This window comes from Penicillium griseofulvum, assembly GCF_001561935.1.
Source record: "Penicillium griseofulvum strain PG3 chromosome Unknown contig_10, whole genome shotgun sequence".
NCBI lineage: Eukaryota > Fungi > Ascomycota > Eurotiomycetes > Eurotiales > Aspergillaceae > Penicillium > Penicillium griseofulvum.
In genome coordinates, this window is record NW_024467433.1 from 707,350 (window position 1) to 730,452 (window position 23,103).

Consider the following 23,103-nt stretch of genomic DNA (forward strand, 5'->3'; position numbering starts at 1 on the left):
AAGAATCATGTTGTTAGTTGAATTTAGCACTATTCGTTCAATGACTACTCCAGAAGATGAGCCGGATTTAGTCTGATATGAATCAGTTACTACTGCTACCACGACACAGCATTACATGTAGTCTCAATACCGATCTCTTTCTTTCAATTGAACTTCAAATTTGCATGATGAAGCCCCATCCCTGACACTCGTTTCCCGAAATTTTGCCTGACTGTTGCTTGTAGCAATACCTGCTCCGCCACCAGCGTGCTCTCTCTTTATCGCTGCTTTTTAGGCTGTTCGTTTGGCTTCTGCCTTTGAATATCGCAATGCCTGCGTCAGTAGAGCTCGTTCTTCCTTTATCGCTGTTTTGCGGGATGCTCGTTTTGCGTCGATATCAGCCATTGCTGCCAGCAGTGTCTGCGCCACCTCGGTGTGTCCTCCTTTTATCGCTGCTTTGTAAGCTGTTTGTTTAGGGTCAATGTCTGCTTTTGCTGCTAGCAGTGCCTGCACCACTGCAAGGTGACCTCTTTCTGCTGCCGCTTGAAGGGCTGCTGCGCCATCATAATTAGCGGGAGGTGCGTTGACGTCTGCTTTTGCTGCTAGAAGGATCTGCACCACGTCAAGATAGCCTCCTTCTGCGGCCGCTTGGATAGCTGTTCTACCATTATTAGGGGCGGAGAGTGCGTTGACGTCTGCTTTTGCTGATAGAAGGATCTGCACTATATTAAGGTGGCCTCCTCCTGCTGCCGCTTGAAGGGCTGTCCTGCCTTTAACTTCAGTAAGGGGTGCGTTAACGTCTGCGTTTGCTGCTAGAAGGGTCTGCACCACCTCAAGGTGGCCCCCTTCTGCTGCCGCTTGAAGTGCTGTTCTGCCAGTCTTATCAGCGGGACGTGCGTTAACGTCTGCTTTTGCTGCTAGAAGGGTCTGCACCACCTCAAGGTGGCCCCCTTCTGCTGCCGCTTGAAGTGCTGTTCTGCCAGCATTATAAGTGGGACGTACGTTAACTTCTGCTTTTGCTGCTAGAAGGGTCTGCACCACCTTAAGGTGGCCCCCTTCTGCTGCCGCTTGGATAGCTGTTCTGCCACAAAGTTCAAAGGGAGCCGCGTTAACGTCTGCTTTTGCTGCTAGCAGTGCCTGCACCATTTCCATGTGATTTCCTTTAGCTGCTATGTTGAGGGCTATGCCATGATTCACTTTGGCACCGACGTCAGCCCCTGCTTGAAGCAATACTGCTAGAGAACGAATGCATCCATCTCTCACAGCATATGACAATCCATTATCCAAGATTTCGCTAGTATTCTTAAGGCTGACAATCACCTCGGTGTATCGATAACGATTGTGAATGTCGCCTCTCATAAGGATGAAATCCTTCACATTCTCGGACAAAACGTGAGGCTGAAGCCTTGCGTAGTATAAAAGCAATGAGTGATGTTCGTGGGCCAATAGCCATTGTATGGAATCTGGTATATCATTTCTCTTGCTGTCGGTCTGCGGCTCCAACTCCCATGGTGTGCATGTAGGAACATCGTCGCCTTCTATACACCGGCGAAACAATCCCCACATGTCATTGTTCATTTCTGGGGTAAAATCAGTCAGATGGTTGAGCCAGTAAGACCTAGCGTAATTGAAGAACTGGAAGTCTCCCTCTAGATGAGGGGAACCCACATCTCCAAGTCTTTCTTGCACCGTCCTCTCTACCTCTCGAGTGCTGAAATGCTGTAGCTGGCGATGATGGGAAAGAATCTTTCGGGCTATCTGGGTAGTAACACTCTTGGAAGATATGGACAGAGTACTGGTGCCGAGCTGAATGGGGTGAATAGGAGTGCCAGAACCATTCTTAACTTTTGCTAACTGACGCTTGAAGTTGCTGAAATCCAGGTATGTCATGCACATGAACCCAAAATGCCGGTCAACGCTCGCCACGTCGAATTGTGCTGTGTGGGGACCGTTCGTGATGAAAAGACATTCCTTCACACTGCGGTGGACATAGTGTATAGTGTCATCCTCTTCATCGGCAAATGTCAATCCACAGCAACCATGGATGATTCTATCCATGTCATTGGGGACCTTCCCACGGTCAAAGGCCTTTTGCTCAAGAGAAAGGCTAAGGGCTTCTCGATATTCCATAACTGTCAATGGCCGCTTCACTACGACGCAATATTGTAGTATTTTCATTGCCTGCTCGGCCACCCTTCCCTCTCGAACACGACGAAGCTTTCGATCATAGAGCTCAGCCAAGCTGTGGGGAATATGTTTCAATGCTTCCAGGATATCGTGATCACAGTTCTGTGCGCAGAGCTCTTCAATACAAAGACTGGCCCAAAGGAACCTAAGTTTTTATTAACTCGTTAGCAGTGCATTTATGAATGCGTAGTCATTTGGTCTGGCCATGAGATACGCCTTCGATCAGGCGTGAACACTTACATTCCATCAGCCTTGTCCCTTAAGGTATTGCGTATCTCTGTGATGATTGCGGAATCCCCAAGAATCAAAACCTCTTCTTCCAAGCACTTGTCCAAAATCTTGGTGATATAGCAATCCATGTCCAAATTGACCTTCTTCTCATTCACCATAATCCTATACTGTGGTGTGTCTGATTTGAACCGTTTCTCAAGACCAGGTCTGCCAGCACAGAGGATTTTGAACCCAATGTATTTGCTGCAGAGTTCAACAATGGCCTGTGCCACAGCTTGAATATGGGCACTATCACATTCGTCCAGTCCGTCCAAGATGATATAGTAGCACTTCTTAGCCTTGCTGGTCTCTAAACATAATAACAAAAACTGAACGACGTCGATCGTGCTAAGGTCCCGGGTTTCATCCTCCAAGTAGAGGAGAGTCTCATAATCGCTTTGCTCAATCTGAGTATCGAGGATTTGACGAGCGAGACTTCCAAGAATGTTCCTCGCAGATAAAGATGCCTCATTGTCGACACGACAGAAGTAGTAGCATACGATCTCATTGCTCTTGCGGACCGCATGTAACTGTAAGTGATCCACCACACTAGACATAAGCACTGTCTTGCCCATGCCTATCGTACCTAAGCACCAGAGTATTGCAGTTTGTGGGGCGTTTTCCCACATATTAAACTCCGACTCTTTCTGAAGCCACTCAGCCGTGGTTGAAAATCGCTGCTTCCTTATCTGCCTCAAAGGAAATTCATGGTTGATAGGAGAAAGATTGTTTCGAATGGTTGACTTCAATTTCATCATTTCCCTTTTTCTCAATTTCATCCGCCACTTGCTTGCGTCTGCTTGTTGCTCCAGTGATGATTTGTAGAAACCTCGGGCGAAAGGTCGGAATATTGAATTCTCTCGGCTTTCATATTCTAGCAGCTTTTTCGCTTCTTGGTCTGCTTGCTTTGATGCGAGTGATACCTCAAGTTTGATCTTCTGTGTAGTTTCATCTAGCAGATCCAGGAATGGCTTGAACTCTGATTCAAAGGGGTTTATCATCGACGAAATGGTTTGCATAAGGCCGGTTCGACGGGAGACTTCGATGATCTTGACACACAGATTGATAATGATGGCGTAGAAATCACAAAGAGCACTTTGGAGACCAATGCAGTCGGGGTAGAGTTCGCCAAATTGTTGATACGTCGGTGCTGTTTTTCCGATGCGCATAATCATGCTCGAGACTTTGTCAAAGTACGAAACCACATTGCTCGCTGTCAATATGGCAGTCTTTATACTTCCCCAGACAAGGGCTGCAATTATGGGATTAGAGCTAACGAACGTGTTCACAACATCGGTAAATTGTTGCGTGGCCTCTAAGAAGGTATATAGCCGTCGAGCCATGGACGTCCTCGTCGCGCTGCTATTTCTAACATCGATTTCTGCGACAAACACTATGACGCTCGCAAGATCTGGCTTCGTGGTGCTTTCTTGAAATTCTCGCTTTTGCTCTTCTGTTAAGGTATTTCGAAAATTCTCCAATGCTGTATTGAGCGATTGTGCGGGGTCCGCCCCCTGGACTCCTACTCTTGGGGAGAGTTGAAAGGCCATCTAGGGGACTGTTCATAACGCACGGGGTAGTTGAAGTCCCCAAAACTTGATTCAAGGAAGTTCAGAGGCCACAGGCCGTGATTTTGTTGTTGCAGACTCAGAGTTGCGAAGGAAGATAGGCGGGGTTCAGACAAAAGCTGAGCCTCCTTAGAGCTGCAGCTATATAGACCAATTAGGGTTAGCCGCCAATGAACACGTCGCTGCCTGACAAGTACACTTATAGTATAAAGATGCTCAATTTATCCCTCTAGAAATCCCACGTAGAGTACTGGAGAATTTAAACAATGTTTCAATTGCTATTAGATCACAGAATGAGAACATCTTAGAGCCCCGATGTCCAACAATAATCTATGCTCAATGTATGATAATAAGCCTCTAAACTTAATGCGAGTATAATCTTCCCTTTAACCGAAGAATAATCATTCCTCCTCTTCCGGCGCATCATCTACACCACGCAGCCAAGCAGCTCTAGCATCAACCGCTGCCTTCCGCACATCACGCTTAGGATCATCAAGAACCGCCCGCAAGGACCTCAGAACCTGATTCTTGACAGGCAAGAGAGGTGAGATACCCGGCGGCGCACGCGCGTTAGCTGCAGCACCGGGTACCTGGTGTGTAGCGAGGAGATTGAGACATTTCAAAGCATCCGCGCGGAGACGGGGGCTATTAACCGCGCCGGGGCCGATATTTGTCGTTGTTGTTTTGAGGAGTCTGGTGACAAGACTCTGGACATGGCCACACTTGTCGATGACGACGACGCCGTTATCACGGATAATGACGGCGAGGGTGTCGAGAGTTGCCGTGCGAACGGCGACGGAGCCGGCGGTCTGGAGGTCGAGGGATTGCAGGAGAAGGGGAAGCAGGGTGGGGAGTTCTGGCATGACAAGGGCCGTGGGGATTGTGGAGAGGATACCCGCGAGGGCGGTAAGATGGGCTGGTTTGATGTGGTCGGGCGCTTTAGGGGCGGTCGCGGAGTCATCTGCACCAGCGATGTTCACTTCGCGGATGCGAGATGAGATCAGGGGGATGACGGTTGTGAAGAGACGCTGTCTGCAGAGGAGACGGATCGTGGCGCCGTTGGTTGCAGAGAGGATGTCGTCTTCGCCGAGAATTATGGAGAAACCTTGCGCTGCTGTCGCGCTGGTCTGCTGGTCTGGGGAGGAGAGGAGGGCGAGGAGGGAGGTTATTATGTGAGTGGTCGTGGGAGCTAAGCGAAGGATCAAGGCTTTCGATAGCCAGAAGATGGTGCGGATGGTTGCAGGATCAAGACTCTGTGATTCTGTGTCCTGGCCTTGGAGGAGAGAATCGAAGAGTTTCTCAGCGATTGTCACATCCTGCTTGGATAGGAACTTGTTGACGAGCAAGGCCAAGTGGCGCAGGTAGGCTTGATGTGTTGCTGGTTCGGTGCTCGAGACCGAACGATGGACCAGATCCAACAGCAGACCCGACATGTCCGGGTTCGTGTGAGGAATTTTGTCGCTGCAATCCTTGGATAATCCTGCGAGCAGGTATGTCGAGATGATGATCGTACGCTCTTGATCCGCATTTGTAGTCTGGGTGAACGGAATAGGCACGAAATCTTCGGCTGCAGAGAAGAGGCTGTAAACATTTTCAGCGACTTGTTCCTGCTTCTGGGTGGAAACAGATCGCACAAGGAGATTGCAAAGTCGGCCCAAAGTGTCAAGCACGGTAGGATCATTGAGGATCCGGTTCTTTGCCTTGCCAAAGGCCGATGCTGCGACTTCGCGGCAAAGTCCAACCACAACCTTGTCGAAGTACAAATCTACGCTCTGGTCTTGTTCCATGTTTCTCTGTTGCATAACATACAGCAAAGTGACGAGGATCGCGCGTGGGTAAGCAACTGACCCGGGTTGCTCCTTTTGAAGCAGGATAGACAGTTTGCTAAACAGACGACGGAAGAGTGTCTCGAAGATATCCCTCTCGACGCTGATCTGAGCAAGGGTCTCGAGCGTCGGCAGATACAGGGCTTCCGAGCCGTCATCTTCCTCGGGCAGTGTTGCAACGAACGCAGGGAAAGTTATATCCACAATCAGGCGGGGCTTATGCTTGGAAACCTCAGCAAGAGCAGCAATTGCTTCGTTCTTGAGATCATTCCGGCCCACAGATTCCTCCTTGAGAAGTATTTCGTCAAGGTATTGAACGAAAAGCCCAATCTCATTCTCCTGGAAGAAGCCACGCAAAGTCGATAAACGCAAGAAGCCCTTCAAGGCAGTCACTCGGAAAGAAACCTCTTCCTTGGCTGAACCCATCAATGCCTGGCCAAGGAGGTCCGAGAATTGGTCTTTGAATTCGAGTAGCGGGTTATCGATAGCAGCCTCACCACCTCGGGTGGTCCACTGTCCGAAAACGGTTATAGCAGCATCGAACAAGACATTCAAAGTTTCGAGAAGTGCCCTTTGTTTGACAATTCCATCCGCTTCTTGGTAAAGTGTGAAAATCGGGGCTACAACGGTTTGTACAACAAGGATAAAGGAAACAGGCGAAGCAGCAGCCACACAGCTGAGGATCGACTGGGCCGGCTTGGCCTTCTTGCTTTGGGGCTCCTGAAGTTGCTCATTACACTCCTTGGTGATTGGCTGGAGGAATTTTGCAAGAGGCAACTCTTGTGACACTTCGGTGACTCCTTCAGATAGCCGTTGGGCGATTGCCTGCAGAGCCTCCAGGGAGGTTTCAGATAAGAACTCCTCTTGGGCATTCAGAATCTCAAATTTGAGAACTTCCCATATGGTGATGGAATATTTGGACACTGTGTCGGGGTCATACGAATGGATACATGCGATCAATGTACTAAGTGCATCTTTCTATAGATCTGTTAGATGGCTTCACGATCACAGTGTGTTGAGCAATCTTACCTTTACATTGGGGGAAGTAGAATCAAGCTTGTCCAATAAAGCGGGAATAGCGTGGGGTGCAAAATGCCGTGTTGAAGAGATACAGTCTTGAAGACGACCCTTCAGATCTTGCGCTGTGATTCCATAGGGGTCGTTGGGCGGAGGTCGGAATGTGATTGGGAAGTAGTTATATACGGAATCGAAAAGTGTCTGTCTAATGTTAGAGGAATCCGATGTCTTGGGGAAATTACACATACCTCGACATGGTTCGAAATGTCCCATTCTACCATAATCACTTTCAAGATGGAGAAAACAATCATCAAATTCCTCGGGTCTTTCTCTCCCGTCATGATATCAACAACACCCAGAAGGGAGATCTCTCCCATATCACGCATAGCTCCGCGGTGGTTCGACATCAAATCATTAAGCAATTGATAGACGTGGAATCGCTGTGTTTGAGATCGAGACTGAAGATCTTGAAAGTTGGAAAAGAGCCTGTATCAATAAATCAGCACTGGATCATCATCGAGTTAAGGCTTTATCCCCGGCGAACATAGGGATGTCGCATGCAACCAGAAAGTATAGCACCTACGCTTGTGCTACCTGAGTAGCCAAAAACTTGTTAAACCGATCCAGACCCTGCAGGGTCTGCAACCCATCGACGGCACCTCCATCCTCAATTCTATCACAGAAGAATGTAGTCAAGACTTGGATCTGTTGTCTTGATAGGTATTTCGGTGAGAGGGCTTTGATAACGGCCGTAAGGTAGGAGATCGCTTTGCCGCGTAAAATAGGGTCTTCGTCGTTAATATATTCGCCAAGAGATTGGACTGTATCAATCAAAGTCGCCTTTTTAGTCTCAACATCTATAACCACCTCCGTTAATAATGCAATGGTTTGAAGTGGTCTCGAGTGCGGGGCGAATTGGCATACCATGCGCGATTCCCTCGGCAATGCGCTTGGCTTCTTCTTTATCGTGGTCCACGACCAGCATAAAGCTCTGCAGAGCCGACATGATACCAATCGAGCAATTAGGAGACCGACGTGTAGATTGCGGGGGCAAGATCAAGCTCGCATCGGCCAATTTCTTGTGGCCGGATGCCCTTATCGATAAGGGTCAGGTGATTCTGTTATCTCTCCATATCACGTGCCAAGGCCCGTTGCGTCATGGCTGTAGCGAGACCTGCTTCTGTGCCCAGCGTCATTGGCAGCAAGATGGCTCTAACCCGCAGCATGGGATCCAACCGACTAACAACATCCATTCTATTTACATTTATTCTCGCTAGTTCAGCATCTGCACTCTGGGGCCTATCATTCCCCTTACCTTCACGTCAACAGCCACTAGCTCTCGAGCACAAGGAGCATCAATCGATAATGGATAAGATTCTCCCTGGTATTGTCCAGCCACAGAAGACGGTTCCGGATGAGGATGTGAACTCAAAAGACAGTGGTAGCCCTATCATCTCAGATGTCCTGCCCAAGACCAAGGGCGTCAATATCTTTGCCCGATTGACGCGTGACTTTGAGCCAATCGCCAATCGCCTTAACGATGCATCCAAGAACATTACAGTTCTAGCACCCCGTAACAGTGCAATTCAGGCTCTTCCGCGGAAGCCTTGGGAGAATCCAGAGGACTACAAGAAGTTCGGAGAGGTAACTGCATATGAAGGCCAGGATGGTCAAGACAGGGCAAAACGGAACCTGCAACGATTCGTGGAGGCACATCTCATCCCTGCTAGTCCCTGGAGGGTCGGGGAAGAGATTAAGACACTTGCAGGGGAGAAGTTGAAATGGACAAAGGAGGGTGATAAGGTCTTTGTAGGTTTTGTCCCCTGCGAGTGTCGTTGGTATATTAACTGTCTATAGATCCAACCTGGTAATATTGAAGTGGATTCAGTTGCGGAGAAGGTCCATAATGGGGAAGTCTGGATTTTAAATGATGTTATTAATTACCGTCAAGAGTGATTGGATATGATTTATGAAGTACGAGTTACGGAAATTGTGCAATATGGATCATTCAACAACTCTTGAAGTAAATTATGCAGATACAAGATTGCAGCTTATTTGAAAACATGGCACATTCTATTCTTTCTGCTGTTCAAAGCCAGCGATGACCTCAAGACAGGTATATACACCAACACTAGACATCACATGCAATGTCAAAGGAAGATTAGATTCCCGCAGGAGCAAAGTTCTGTAGGATTCTCTCCTCCACTCCATCAAGAATGCAGAAGTGCTCCATCACTTCCAAGTTCTCTGCTTCGTTCAGATACAGCTTGTCGGGATCTTGGCCGGGCTGGAGCGGGTTGACCATTGCGGCAGGGTTAGCCATACCCATCTGCTGGGCCATTTGGTTGGCAGCTATAGATTATTAGTGACAGTTCTTATTTGCAAGGCTCAGGTAGGTGCATACAGTTATCACTGCCGAGGATAAATCCAAAAACGGACTGAAGACCCATCAAGTTGAGGAAGTACCACGAAAGACTGGAGACCCATTGCACATCAAGGTCGCGAGTCATGACACCAGACTGCAGCATCGACTTGAACCGGATAGTAAGCGGGAAGGGCAATTTCACTGCAGAATTTGTAAGCTCGTTGCTCATGTCCATTTACATAAAATGCAACATACAGATGACAAAGCCGGAGAAGAAGGCATTGATCCAGCTCATGATCAAGGTTTGCGGGATCATCATCATCATATTTCCCTTAAGCATTCCCATCATAGCTTCCATACCGGCAGGGTCGGTCATGGGGTTCGCGGGCGGTTGGCCACGGTTGTTGGGATCCTTCAGAAATGCGCCGCTGCGGAATCCAGTAATCATGTAGTTCTTGCGGATCTCGAAAGACTCGCGGTCTAGCACGGAGCAGGCATTGTTGCGGAGATTTACACCGCGAAGAAGAGCAAGACGCTCGCGAGACTCGGCAAGAGTAGATGGCGATTTGGGAGTCGAGTTCATCAGGACCGTGGCATAGTGGCGAAGGATTCCGGTCAAAATCTATTCAACAAGAGGGGTTAGCTCTAGTCTCGGAGGCATTGCAAATTTCTAAGCTTCAAGCGCCGGGGGTAGATCATACCATAACAATTGAAATGGGAAATAGAATCCAATAGCTATAACCAAAACGTCAGTCGAACTTCCGGTTAATCGAATCATGTTCTCTCACAATAGCGCCGGATCCCTAAGGATGGTCTGCTCATCCCCCTGAATTGCCATATTGAGGCAGAATAAGAATCAAAGAAGTGCCTCCTTTGGACCAAACAATAAATCAGTGGTGGCTGTAGGTGGGGGATGGAAAGTTGAAGGGGCCGCGAAGGAGAGGTTGCCAGGCGGAGAGAGATGTCATTGGTCCATGTTAGCTCCAGCTTTCTCCAAAGGGCCACGCCGCATCTTTGTCCTGCGATTAACAACAAGTTCTATCTTAATCACCGAATGCTAAGCCACACTCGATCTTTTGATTTTTGAAAAACTCTTTATTCACATTTATTCTCAAATCTGTCATGGATACCAACAAGGTCCCGGTCTACTCGACCAATGGTCTGTAATCCCGATCTACTCTATACAACAACAATGCTAACAGTGTGAGCAACAGATCTCAAGTCTACGAGCGACGATGCCCTCCTCCCATACCTCACCAACCTTCCCGCACCATACGCCTTTACACCGGATTACTCGAAGTCAAACATTCGCTTCTTGCTTGGATATAGCGCTGTCGCAATCGCAGGGTTTACTTTCTATGCAGACCGCACGCTTGGCTGGGAAGCAACTACCTCGCCCTGGATCATTGCAGCAGTAGGGACCTACTTTGTCTTGAATAGCATTCTGACATACTGGATTTGGGCCGTCGAGGCTGGCGAGGTATACTCCGGGAAGAGAAAGACTGGGGAGACGGTATGTCCATCGATCTTTGGCTCTTTCGAGAGTCCTTTTTCTGGGGCAGGTCACTGACAAACTTATTATAGATATCTGTCTCATCATCAGCCAAAAAGTTCTCCAACCTCTACAAGCTGCATGTCACTTATAAGTCTGCCACAGGCAAGGTCCTCCAGGACAAGTGGTGCGAGGCGCCCTTCGCCACATGGTTCTCGGCAGATGGTGTATTCCACCAGGAACCTTTCCGCCGATGGATAGCCAGCGAGATTGACGTTTTGAGATTGGCGGCGAAGCAGAACGAAAAGAAGTCTGGCTAAAATGGAAGGTTACCTATCATATGAACAGGGTCATGTTTTCGGGGCTATTGCAAAGCATAAAGCCACATAGTTCATTCTCTGAAGATATAAAGAAGAGTGCATTGGTATTACATGTTCAAATGAGCAAGAGATTGATTTTCTGTGTTTCGCCTTTCATTGAGCATAGTTAATCAGGTACAACAGTGTATGTGACTACTTAGATATTGACCAGCAGTGAAAACAATCTCTGATGCAATACTCACACCTTACGCTAAGGTAGACATCTTAAATTGATCTTTTAGAATGTGATGTCCTACCTAGGGCTATTGAGTTCACGTGGATCTCTACTTTCCTAAAAGGAGCTCTTGATCGGGAGCTCTACTGCACTTTCCGGACCTGAGGCTAGAAGTTAACTCGAACCTTCCAAGTCAGAGTCTCAGAGCTCAACAGACTTGAACTTGGGACAACTTCGCCTATGATCTGCTTCCATCACATATCACTTTACTGCTCAACTGTTCTTAAAGTATATGGTTTCACTCTAAGTCAAGTTCGAATTACACAGCTACTTTCCACAGTCTTACAGACCTCCAATATGGGTATTTTATTATCTATCTGCCGACCTCGTGGCAAGCTCTCATTCCAGAAACCCGTTGTATGAGTATCTGAACTAACAACCTTACCCTTTCACAGTTCCCCTAGAGATCGCAATAGTTCACGTCTGGGTTCCCAATGAGGAATTTGAATCCCTCGTCAATGCCACTGAAACGCTTGGGATCAAACGACAGGTCCCAGGCCTGACATGCATTACAACGCCCACGAATGGTGAAACGACCACGCCGTCCGCAGATCATTCTGAAGAGAAGCCCGCCGAGTTCGAAACTACACAAAGCCGGGTCTACTATATTCAGACCAAAACACTTGACCGGCCTGTGCAATACGTCAGTCACGTAAGCCTCACAATCCTGCCACCCGGGATGCGATTTGTAGGAATGGGCAGAGTCCAAGATAAAACGGCAATCATGTATATTACAACCGTTTATACAATTATCACACTTGTGCTTCCTACAGGGCTTCTCCGGAAGATTCTCATCGGTGAAAATAGCACAATCTCGACGACTCAGTCACTGGGGCGGTTGCTGACTGGGATCGATCAGTTTGCTAGTTGGGAGAGGAGCTGGTCGGACCTCTTTCTCTCGTTGCTGGTTTCGCTGAAAGAAAATTGGGTTCACATTGCGTTTGCTCTTTTGGTTCTCTTGATACTTATCCTAATGATTTATGTAATTATCACCTTGCCCTGGTAGGCTTGTCTTTTCGGATCGTTGACTGGGCTTGTTTCTTTGGGTGTTGTATCCTTTCACACAATTGCTTGGAAGTGCACGAAGCTTTTCAGTACGGAAGTGCCTCGTATGGTTGTTGGGATCTGCCAGGATGTTGGGTCTGTTTGCCTGCACAGCAGTATTCTTTTCAGGTCAAGGGGGACTAGATAGTTCTTTGCAGACGTCAATTGTGCTCGGATCAATTTGTTATTGCATTGATATCATTCTTCGAGCCCGGCAGGGACATATTCTATTAGAGTATCATGCATAGCCAATGTGTGTAAATAAGAAGTTATGGTGGTAAGCGAGAAACAGTCTTTGTGGAAGAACAGACAAGTCAATTGAGACAATCTCTATAAATTCCAAACATAGAATGCGAATGGGAGATATCTAAGCACAGGAAACAAAAGAAGAAACATAAAGTTTCAAGAGTATAATCGAAATGGCTAATAACAAACAGAATATCTATAAATTTTTACGGAATGGCCAGCTCAGGGCATAACCATCGAGATTGAAATGACAATTGGTGAGCGACCTACGATGAGGCCTCAAGGGTGCCGGGACGTTCTGTGGCCTCGGCAGGCTTGACATCGTCCATGCGCTTGTTCTGAATGAGTCTCTGTAATTTATCATGTTAGTGACGTTTCAAAGAACCAGCATGTGAATGGGATGTAAAGATGAAACATACCAGCAAGTTCCGCAACAGGACGACAATGGTGACCTTTCCAATAGAGGGAACGAAGAGCGAGGCCTTGTCTCGGACCTCGTGGGGGAAGTTCTATATCAGGGGTCAGCAACAATCTCTCAACCAGACTCAAGTTCAAAAGAAAACATACCCTCTCGCTGGAGAAGTTGACACAAACAGCACCCTCACGCAGAAGGCTGGTATCAAACTTGTACTTCTCACTGGGAACACCAGTAATAACCACATCGCAAAGGGGCACAACATCGTTAATAGTCTTGCCCTCGAGATCAACAACCTCGTGTGTTTTCTTCTGCAATCCCTCACCACGAGTGAACTTCTGCACACCGGTAATATCAACCGAGTAAACACAAGCGCCATCATTAGCAAGCAGAGCAGCAAGCGGACGACCCACGACCTCGGAGCGGTTCACGACACAGATAGTGTGTCCGTGAAGACGGTTGCCGTAAGGCAGGATGGTGTTGTAGATGTTGAGGTACTCGAGGATCTTGATGTTGGCCAGCGGGGTGCAGGGCAGGATGGACTTCTGGCGCTTAGCGTCATCGAGGAAGCGGATGTTCTGGTACATGTTGAAGATGTAGCGGTGGCTCAGACCTTCGACGTCCTTGGTCATGTCGACAATCTGCTGCAGGTACTGGTCCTGGCGGGTGCCGAAGATGGGGTAGTAGACGATTATGCCGTCGACGTTATTGTCGGTGTTTGCGTTCAGGATGGCTTGTTCGATGTCGTCGCGGGACACTTCACGCATGGTGTACTTGAAACCGCTAAGGAAGGCATTGTGTTAGTGTTTTGTTTCAATTGAATTGTTAGCTATGCTTTGGGCTTGTTTGGTTGTGCTTTTGTTTTTTTTTCTGGTGGAGGGGTATGTATGAATCATACTTGTTAACCCCACCAAGAAGCCCAGCAAAGAAGCAATTGGAGCCATTGAAGCCGGATAAAATGGAATATTGTAGAGACTCACTTCTCCTCGCAGGTCTTCTGCGTCATCTTCGCGTACATCAACGCGGCAGGGTCATTGTTGGCCAGCAGGCCGACCAAGTGAGGCGGCTTCTCGAGGGTCTTGAGGCCTTCATGGACTTCACTGAGGAGGTGGTTGGCAACGTTCTTGCTCAACATCACCTTGCAGGAGGAGGCAGGTTTATCAGTAGGGGCAGACATGACGGCGATATAATAGCAATATAATCAGTAACAAAAGAAAAGTTAACTTTTAGGTTCCTCGCACGCGGGGACTTAGCCATCTCCGGGAAAATCTTGATCGCTTATCGATAACAGATCGGATGCCGGTTTCGGCCTCAACTGCCGTGTATATTTTGCATATGATCGAATATCACGGATGAGAATATAGATAAAAATAAAGGATATAGTGATTGTTGTCAATTGGCTGTATATAGGCTTGACTGGTTGGGTTTAGACATACCTCCAACCCGTCTTCGTCCGATATATGCCCTTAGATGTAAAATAATGCTAGTCTACGATTACAGTATAAACGATTGAACAAATGAAAATAATTGCGGTCCAACATGGAGAGCATAAGGAGACCAGACGGAATTAGAACGGTCGTCCACCCATCTCGCGCCCCGATGCGCGGATAAAATCTAAACGTACAGGATATAATCACATTTTGGCGAACCAAAGTCATTTGAGTTCTTGCTCGAACAGCACTACGGGAAATCCCTGGTCCGCCCCCCAGGATCATGCAGACAATTACATCGCTACATCCAGGGGCAGACCTAGATCTCCTACCAAGCACCGGCACCAAGAAGAACAGAAAAACAATGGGCTCAAAATTGTACAGGCTATCTTGTCTATACACATAGAGTCAAGAAAACAAAGCCGACCACGAAGGATCATCCGGTTATTTCTTCACTTATGCGTTGAAGGTGGAGTTGAAGGCAGAGATGGTCTTCTTGAGAGTGGCCTCCATCTCCTTGGAGACCTGGCCCTCCTTCTCGATGGTGGCCTGGATCTCGGGGTGAGAGCTCTTGAGGTGAGCAAGGAGGTCAGACTCCCAGGTGAGGATCTTGTCGACAGGGATGGTGTCGAGGAGACCGTTAACACCAGCGAAGATCAGGGGAACCATATCGGCGACAGCCATGGGGGAGTACTGCTTCTGCTTGAGGAGCTCGGTCAGACGCTCACCACGGGCAAGGGTCTGCTTGGTGGAGGCATCAAGATCGGAACCGAACTGGGCGAAGGCAGCGACCTCACGGTACTGAGCCAAGAACAGCTTGAGGGAACCGGCGACCTGCTTCATGGCCTTGACCTGGGCGGCGGAACCGACACGGGACACGGAAAGACCGACGTTAATGGCGGGACGGATACCCTTGTAGAACAGCTCAGACTCCAAGAAGATCTGACCGTCAGTGATGGAAATGACGTTGGTGGGAATGTAAGCGGACACATCACCACCCTGGGTCTCAATGATGGGAAGGGCAGTCAAGGAACCAGCACCGTGGGTCTTGTTCATCTTGGCGGAACGCTCGAGGAGACGAGAGTGCAGGTAGAAGACATCACCGGGGTAGGCCTCACGTCCGGGGGGACGACGGAGGAGCAGAGACATCTGACGGTAGGCAACGGCCTGCTTGGACAGATCATCGTAGATGATGACGGCGTGGCGGGCGTTGTCACGGAACCACTCACCCATGGCGCAGCCAGTGAAGGGAGCAATGTACTGCAGGGGAGCGGCCTCGGAAGCGGTGGCAGCGACGATGACAGAGTACTTCATGGCATCCTGCTCCTCAAGGGTCTTGACGAGCTGAGCGACAGTGGAACGCTTCTGACCGACAGCGACGTAGATACAGTAGAGCTTGTCGTCCTCGGTGGCGCTCTTGCTGTTGTTCCAACGCTTCTGGTTAAGCATGGTGTCGAGAGCGACAGCGGTCTTACCGGTCTGACGATCACCAATGATCAACTCACGCTGACCACGGCCGATAGGCACCATGGAGTCGACACACTTCATACCAGTCTGCACGGGCTGGTTGACGGACTGACGGGGCAGAATACCGGGGGCCTTGAGCTGAGCACGGCGCTTCTCCTTGGTGTTAAGGGGACCCTTGCCATCAATGGGGTTACCGAGAGCATCGACGACACGGCCGAGCAGCTCGGGGCCGACGGGGACCTCGACCTGGATGGGGTGTTAGAAATGTTGCCAAGGGCTTGATGGGATTCAGGGTCCAATATCAGAATGAACCCAGGGGTTGGGTATAAGGTGCTTACAATCTCGCCGGTACGCTTGACGGTCTCACCCTCCTTGACGAGACGGTCGGAACCGAAAAGCACGACACCGACCTGGCCGGCCTCGAGGTTCATGCACATACCCTTAACGCCGGAGGCGAACCTGAAGACAAGTTAGTTTTTGGGTCTGGATAATGCCAAGACTTTTGGGGTTCACATACTCGACCAGCTCCTCAGCCTGGACGTTGGTCATACCGTGAACACGGGCGATACCATCACTATTTAAAGCTCAATCAGTTTCTGGATCGATATTGTGTCGAATGTTGATAAATAATGGCGGATTCGATGGGATTGTAGGCGGGGACCGAATTTTTTTTCGCGCCCCCAGCCGCCCTGGGAGATTTGACGTACCCGACCGACAGAACACGACCGGTCTCAGCGAGACCAGCCTCCTCAGAGACACCACGGATGCGCTGCTCAAGGATAGAGGAGACCTCGGTAGGGCTAGCCTTGGCCTCGGAAGCGTAAGAGCGAACGCCGTTAAGAGGACCGGCAGCAGCCGCGCGGACCTGTAGTGGACGAAAAAACCTGTTAATGACGGTCCCAGAGAAGGGCAATGAGTCCGAGCCATCGTTGAAGTATCGTAGTCGAGGTATGATGAGGTATGAGCATCGATCGAGCTCAATATTGAGATGAAGGATGTTGAACTGGCGATGGACGAAGGCGGCTGGGATGGGATGGACTCACCGAGGCGATGCGGCCAGTGGCCGAAACAGCCGCAACGGAGCGGCTGGACGACCGCAGAGCGTTTCTGAACATTGTGAAAGGGGGTTCAGAGGATGGGAGGATGAATTCTCTGAGGGAGAGATGTAATTGGGGAGAGAGAACGGGAGAGGAGAGAGGATTGTGGACGGGAGGGAGAGCTTTGTCGTCGGGGGGAGGATTGGATTCTCAGGACTCGCGCTAAACCCTTTCTGACTCTGGGCTCTCCGAGGTGGCCCTAGTGTGAGGCCACGGTGTATCTTGTCCGCCTTTTCTTCTTCTTATAATATTCTACGTTATAATTTTTTCTTTTATATTTTATTTCTATAAATTCTCTAAATTTTTCAAAATATTTTACAAGCCCATAATGAGTTACTTTCGATTTGTATAGCCGACCGGAAAAGTGTGCCACGGGCCACTCTCCTTCCGTTTTTTTCTCTTCTCGGATCGGCGGAATCCCTAGTCAGGTGAATCGCTTATGTCATGGTTTTCGTCACGGCAACCGAAGACGGTCCCGTATGCTTTCCAAGGTTATGTTGTCTTAATTTCCAGTCTATGTATTTGTATACTTGGAATTAAGATATATTTACTTGGCCAAAACATGCTCCCTCAAGGGGATACATTCATCCCAAATTGGATAACAAATGCGAAACACCCGCATGAGGATTAAAAAGATGACCCTAATCGCTCTGGTAGCATACGTATGAATTTGAATCAACGCGCCTATGAAAATCACTGAAGCATTCACCATCAAGCAAGACAACCCGAGACCATACGAAGTGTGTATACGCCCCGGTCTTGGCGAGCAATATCTCCCCTTACTGCATGCTGTATGCACCAGCATCTACTGCTCTGCCTCGGCCTTACCCTTGCCATTCCCATTCTTTTGCTTCCGGAACTTCAGGATCTCTGCCTCAACACCCTTCTCAAAACGCTCCTTAAGCTCCGGGCGATATCCGAAGAAGAAGAGAACCTCCATCCAGACGAACAGGGGCGCAAGCAGGAAAGCCTGGACAAGATTGTCCAGCAAGGCAGGGGCACGCTTCTCAAACACGCCGTGTCCAATAAACTGTGCCACCCATGCCACGACCTGGACACCCCCCGCCCAGTAGTTCACGATGTTGCCGTGTGTGCTGAGGAAGTAGTTTCCATAGTATGCAGTTGCGATCAAGGGGGGTGCAAGTAGACCACCCGCCATAGGCTCTAGAAGGACATAAAAGGTGGCATAGATAAGGGCGCCGATTGTGCCGGCGTTTACGGGCAGGTAATCGATTTGGAGGGCATCTGGCAGGGTGACGAGCGGCGGACAGTTGCAGGCCTTAGTGGTCATTATTAGTACTATTGTACACAGGGGATATGTATCTGTTTTGTTGAGAAATGCCGAGATGCACATACAAGAATGATGCCAGTAAACAGTATGGCCGGGACGCAGGTGATGTGGATTGCGACGTTGATCTGCGCTGTCAGTGAACGTTCGTTATTGGCGATAGGATTAGGGCCGCTATACGGGATTGTTATGGTAAGCTCCGTACTAAATCACAGTCAGCTATAGTCGTTCTGGTGGGATGGAGGATGGAGGATGCTTACGAAGAGCAGCTGTTTCTCGAGATTGAGCGCCATCTTGCTGATTAACAAAAAGATGGGGAATTCTGGGGGAAGAGTTTTGCGGGGCGATTCAGGCAAGTGGCATCATCTTTATCGGAAAGCGTTGAGTGGTTTGATATTGAAGGTCCTGGCGTCATGTGGCTCCAGGCCGAGGAACACCAGTGACTGAAGACGTTTGGTCTTGGCAACGTAACGGTATACATGGGCTTCAGGTATGTCAACCGACGATGCACAAGCCTATCAGACCATTTACATTATAGTTTTATGAGGATATCATGCATTGCAGGTAATCGATCATTTTGTTATGATTGGACTTCTCTGCCGTGTTTCATTAAACTGGTGGTTTACTAGTACTTCGTACATAATACTGTACTAGTACGGAATGTTCTAGTGTCGCTTTGACTATATTTCCCTACGGATTTAGGGGTCTTTCTTCCGATGTCTTTATTGTTATGGGATGAAGATATAATAGGGATTTCTAAATTGGCAAATTTGAAGGCAGGTTGTAATATGGATTTCAGAACTGAAGATGCCAGTAGGCGGATATATATAGATAGCTTCAGGGTATCCATTCAAGCTGATTTGGAACCACAATAACCAGTCAAAATCGACCACGCAAGAATATATATAGTATGAGAAAGGTATATAAGCCAAAATGGAGCCACAAGATCAGAAAAGGCCGTTATTTACTTCTGTACGTGTTGTCAACATACATGGTCTGCTATAGATCATCCAATCATTCTTCATACAAGAAGCAATCCTCCACTCGGTCAATGCTAAATGATACTCAAGCGCACTATTGACTACTTATTTCAATAAGGAACGTGTCAAATGAAAAATGAAGATTAAAAGACTTTAAACGTGCAAATATCAAGTCAACAAGTTCAATTCCCACCATTCAAGAATCGTACCACGTGACTCCACCCACCCAAACTTGGCCCACCAGACCGGCGATGCTCTTACGAAGGAGAAGCTTGCGCCTGCAGCAACTGTATCTGCCTCCTCGTTCAAGATCCAAGGCAGATACAATTTCTGCTATTCCAACGGGTACTCGGATCTCATCTCGCTCATTTCTGGCAGCCACGTTTTGTTTCTGCTTCACCCGTTGCAGGTCATGAGCTCGTCGAACACGCCGTCCCTCGACCTCGATTGACAGCATCACTGTCCCGAAACTTGAATATTTCCACACACAGCATTAGCGCATTTTCATCCAACTATAACCGCGACGATGTTCTTCCTAAAAGAAGAGACCAAGGTGATCTCCATGCACCCATCCTATTTCGGACCCAACATGCGAGAGTACCTCATCGGTCGACTCAACGAGGAGGAAGAGGGACGGTGCACAGGTGATCACTTTGTGATCTGTGTCATGGACATGGTTGATATTGGCGAGGGGCGGGTGATGCCTGGAATTGGAATGGCGGAATACACCATCAGATATCGTGCGATCATCTGGAAGCCATTCCGTGGTGAAACGGTATGCGCTTGGGATCCGAGGTTATCTGTCACCTTCGAGTTCCTACTGACTGAGCTTAGGTCGATGCTATTGTTACTTCTGTTAAGCCTACTGGTATCTTCACCCTGGCGGGCCCGTTGTCTGTCTTCATTGCACGCAAGGTATGTTTTTGTTTTTGACCATGGATCCTATAAGTGTCACTGCTGACAGCCCACCAGAACATCCCCTCCGATATCAAGTGGGAACCCAACACCGTGCCGCCGCAATACACCGATCATGCCGATCAAGTGATTGAGAAAGGAACTAGTCTGCGGTTGAAGATCCTTGGTGTCAAGCCCGACGTGGCTGCCATCAATGCTATTGGCACCATCAAGGAGGATTATCTTGGGTAAGTCATTCCAACCAGACTCAACGCACATGACCTTTCTAACGCAGTTTTCTTTGACAGACCTTTGTAATGAGACACGATTGCAACACATACCCACCCTTTTCACCAATACGATAATCTACCATACTATCTATCGTTCCCCGAAGATACGGCAAGTGCTTGGAAGGGCTTGACTGCCTAAACAGAGAAATAAAAAAGAACTGGCGGGTCAGGAGCTGGAGTTTGCGTCTCTGCTCGATACACATGCCATTTGAATGGCCAATGAAAGACGGATCATGTCTTCTACCTGAGACTGTCTAGCGGCATTGCAGACAGCTGATATAACTCAGAGATGTCAACCGCTGAGGACCTCCAGTACTTTGAAATGTCCAATGTACAATATGTTCTATGTCGCTGTGTACCCCCTGTAAAGAGGCCGCCTAAAGTGTATTCAGTTGCCGGAGGGACCGGGGGGGCCTAAGCCAAGCCCCCACGCCTAGGCCTGTATGGTGAAACACTGGCGTGTTTTCAGGTTGTTTTTAGAGGATTTCCAAGATTTCGGCTTTTCTATTTGCATTTCCACTTTCATTGAATGTTTGCATATATGCAAGGTACCGAGTACTAACTGGTTCTAGCGTGCCCCTGTATAATATTTTGTACGCGGAGTACAACATCCGTGGTCTCGTAGAACGACTTCCTCCTTCTCTCATTCTCTCTCTTAAAAAATAGTTTCTCGTATTTCGTCTAGTTTGCTTCCACTGTATTCTAGAGCTCTTCTCTCTGGATCTTCCTTTCAATCCCCTGTCCCTATACGGTTGACAATGTCCTACTTCAAGACCGAATACCAGCGGTTCCTGGATAACCCCAGGACTGCTAAATTGGCAGACGATGTGTCCTTAATCTACGTTCCTACCACGACCAAGTTCGAGCAGGCCGACAATGTGATCACTCATGTGTTGAAGAACGCGAACATCGTCAAGACAAAGTCGAACCAGGTCATTAGCGCCATTGAAGGATCAGACTCACTATGTCTAGACATGGAAACAACCCTCGAATTCACCGAGGGTGGTGGGGTTTATCTCCCCTCCCTCGACGATAATTTCCTGGCCGACCGTGTTGCGACCTTCCCCACCGTAAATGCCCCGACGCGCGTCGCGTTATCGGAAGCTAATGCATTGTCCTGCAGGTTCACATCGTCCACTTCGATTCCAATCAACTGATCAAGCAGATCCGCATTTACTGGGATCAGGCCTCATTGCTGAAACAAGTCGAGGTTATCGGAGCGCGCGGACGCCAATGGCCCATTCGCGATGGAAAAGACCAACTTCGTCTCCTCAAGAACGCCGAGACAGCGCGTGCGGCACCCTCGCAGCCTCCTTCTGAGAAGGTGGAGACCAAACTCCCCGATCGTTCCGCATCCCCAGGAAAGCGCCGCATCAAGGATCCTTACGCAGCCAACTCCCTCACTGAGCTCCTCTCGCCAAACAAGGAGGCCGCTGAACGCGAAAGCCGCGCGGAAGACCGCAGACCTGCTTCCGCTAGCAAGAGATATACCAAAGACCCTTACGGAGCCGGTTCCTTGAATGAGCTTCTGTCCCCCTCCAAGAAGCCTCCCGCCCCTGTGGCTCCCTTTGCGCCCGCATCTGCACGCCCCGCCGCTCGCAACTTCAGCGATATCTTCGTGAAGGATGACGATACACCCGACTCTCCTTCCAAGACACGCCGGGCTCCCCGTGTCGACGAAGAGGATGAGAAACCCTTCAACGGACCCGTCGATGAAGATCGTCATTTCTACAAATCCGACCCTGGAAAATACAACCACTTCGAGATCGGCGGCGACAACTCAGAGCGCGAGATCAAGGCAGAAGTCAAGCAAGCCAAGACCCCCCACTCAACCCATTGGGACTTCAACGACTTCGAGACCCCCGTGAAGGGCTCGCGCGTTCCCCGCGGCGAAGAAGTCCGTCACTTCGGATTCGGCGACGACGAAGAAGCCAGCCCTCAACCCAAGCTCGACGTGATCAAGCCGCGTCGCGACGCAGACCGCCACTTCGACATGGCCGATGAAGAAACCGAAGAAGACGGACGGATCATCAGCTCATTCGGAGGCCGCGGCAAGCGTCTCTACGAGAACCGTCTCTTCGAGAGTAACGGCCAGGCCGAGGCCTCCGAGCGCGAACAGAAGAACGAGCCCCTCTCAACAGGCGGCAACGCTGTCAACCGCAACAAGAACTTCGCTTCGCAATTCGAGCTGGTGGATGAATCACCCGCCGCCAAGGAGAACAAGCCTACCCAGAAACACGTCGCGCACAATAAGATGATGGAGTCTCATTGGGACAACTACGACGAGGAGTCTCCCAAGCCTACTCAAAAGCACACCGCGCACAATAAGATGATGGAGTCTCATTGGGACAACTACGACGAGGAGTCTCCTAAGCCTACTCAAAAGCACACCGCGCACAATAAGATGATGGAGTCACACTGGGATAACTACGAAGACCCATCCCCCGAGCCCGTTAGAAGAAATGCAACGGCCCAGCGCAACCCCCTCGGCCACAACCAGCCCAGCTGGAACCACGAAGGCAACTAAGGGGCTTAGCTTGCAAGTATGTATCCCTTGTGAAGTCTCAGCTTGACAAGCACGGACTCTTTCCGATCACGAGCAATATGTATCGATACCCGCATGAATTTTGGACAATTGTCCTTGAAACTGCAAA

At 49.1% G+C, this 23,103-nt stretch overlaps 9 protein-coding genes across 9 annotated transcripts; 3 read left to right on the forward strand and 6 right to left on the reverse strand.

The window, feature by feature from the left end:
* Nucleotides 1–270: 270 nt before the first annotated feature.
* On the reverse strand, nt 271–3,986 carry PGRI_084390 (ankyrin repeat domain-containing protein; the record flags this gene model as incomplete). The annotated part of the gene is made up of 2 exons (XM_040796153.1): nt 271–2,311; nt 2,407–3,986. 2 exons carry the CDS (start codon nt 3,984–3,986, stop codon nt 271–273), a joined length of 3,621 nt encoding a protein of 1,206 aa, XP_040650691.1.
* A 419-nt stretch (nt 3,987–4,405) lies between these two features.
* PGRI_084400 (MET18/MMS19 family protein) lies at nt 4,406–7,853 on the reverse strand (the record flags this gene model as incomplete). The annotated part of the gene is made up of 5 exons (XM_040796154.1): nt 4,406–6,808; nt 6,860–7,048; nt 7,096–7,333; nt 7,431–7,704; nt 7,772–7,853. 5 exons carry the CDS (start codon nt 7,851–7,853, stop codon nt 4,406–4,408), a joined length of 3,186 nt encoding a protein of 1,061 aa, XP_040650692.1.
* Nucleotides 7,854–8,212: 359 nt separating this feature from the next.
* Nucleotides 8,213–8,803, forward strand: PGRI_084410 (uncharacterized protein; the record flags this gene model as incomplete). Its single annotated transcript, XM_040796155.1, has 2 exons — nt 8,213–8,656; nt 8,705–8,803. 2 exons carry the CDS (start codon nt 8,213–8,215, stop codon nt 8,801–8,803), a joined length of 543 nt encoding a protein of 180 aa, XP_040650693.1.
* A 205-nt stretch (nt 8,804–9,008) lies between these two features.
* On the reverse strand, nt 9,009–10,050 carry PGRI_084420 (ER membrane complex subunit EMC3; the record flags this gene model as incomplete). Its single annotated transcript, XM_040796156.1, has 5 exons — nt 9,009–9,199; nt 9,252–9,413; nt 9,468–9,834; nt 9,914–9,947; nt 10,001–10,050. 5 exons carry the CDS (start codon nt 10,048–10,050, stop codon nt 9,009–9,011), a joined length of 804 nt encoding a protein of 267 aa, XP_040650694.1.
* Nucleotides 10,051–10,334: 284 nt separating this feature from the next.
* Nucleotides 10,335–11,024, forward strand: PGRI_084430 (signal peptidase complex subunit 2; the record flags this gene model as incomplete). The annotated part of the gene is made up of 3 exons (XM_040796157.1): nt 10,335–10,371; nt 10,427–10,725; nt 10,797–11,024. The coding sequence occupies 3 exons, from the start codon at nt 10,335–10,337 to the stop codon at nt 11,022–11,024; spliced, it is 564 nt and encodes a 187-aa protein (XP_040650695.1).
* A 1,830-nt stretch (nt 11,025–12,854) lies between these two features.
* On the reverse strand, nt 12,855–14,180 carry PGRI_084440 (methylenetetrahydrofolate dehydrogenase (NAD(+)); the record flags this gene model as incomplete). Its single annotated transcript, XM_040796158.1, has 4 exons — nt 12,855–12,938; nt 13,008–13,097; nt 13,156–13,786; nt 13,984–14,180. 4 exons carry the CDS (start codon nt 14,178–14,180, stop codon nt 12,855–12,857), a joined length of 1,002 nt encoding a protein of 333 aa, XP_040650696.1.
* Nucleotides 14,181–14,889: 709 nt separating this feature from the next.
* On the reverse strand, nt 14,890–17,015 carry PGRI_084450 (F1F0 ATP synthase subunit alpha; the record flags this gene model as incomplete). Its single annotated transcript, XM_040796159.1, has 5 exons — nt 14,890–16,146; nt 16,239–16,359; nt 16,418–16,474; nt 16,608–16,765; nt 16,944–17,015. The coding sequence occupies 5 exons, from the start codon at nt 17,013–17,015 to the stop codon at nt 14,890–14,892; spliced, it is 1,665 nt and encodes a 554-aa protein (XP_040650697.1).
* A 787-nt stretch (nt 17,016–17,802) lies between these two features.
* On the reverse strand, nt 17,803–18,578 carry PGRI_084460 (2-hydroxy-palmitic acid dioxygenase MPO1; the record flags this gene model as incomplete). Its single annotated transcript, XM_040796160.1, has 4 exons — nt 17,803–18,276; nt 18,354–18,413; nt 18,466–18,489; nt 18,546–18,578. The coding sequence occupies 4 exons, from the start codon at nt 18,576–18,578 to the stop codon at nt 17,803–17,805; spliced, it is 591 nt and encodes a 196-aa protein (XP_040650698.1).
* A 1,213-nt stretch (nt 18,579–19,791) lies between these two features.
* PGRI_084470 (DNA-directed RNA polymerase II subunit RPB7) lies at nt 19,792–22,976 on the forward strand (the record flags this gene model as incomplete). Its single annotated transcript, XM_040796161.1, has 5 exons — nt 19,792–20,040; nt 20,100–20,180; nt 20,238–20,407; nt 21,156–21,519; nt 21,573–22,976. The coding sequence occupies 5 exons, from the start codon at nt 19,792–19,794 to the stop codon at nt 22,974–22,976; spliced, it is 2,268 nt and encodes a 755-aa protein (XP_040650699.1).
* Between the last annotated feature and the right edge of the window lie 127 nt (nt 22,977–23,103).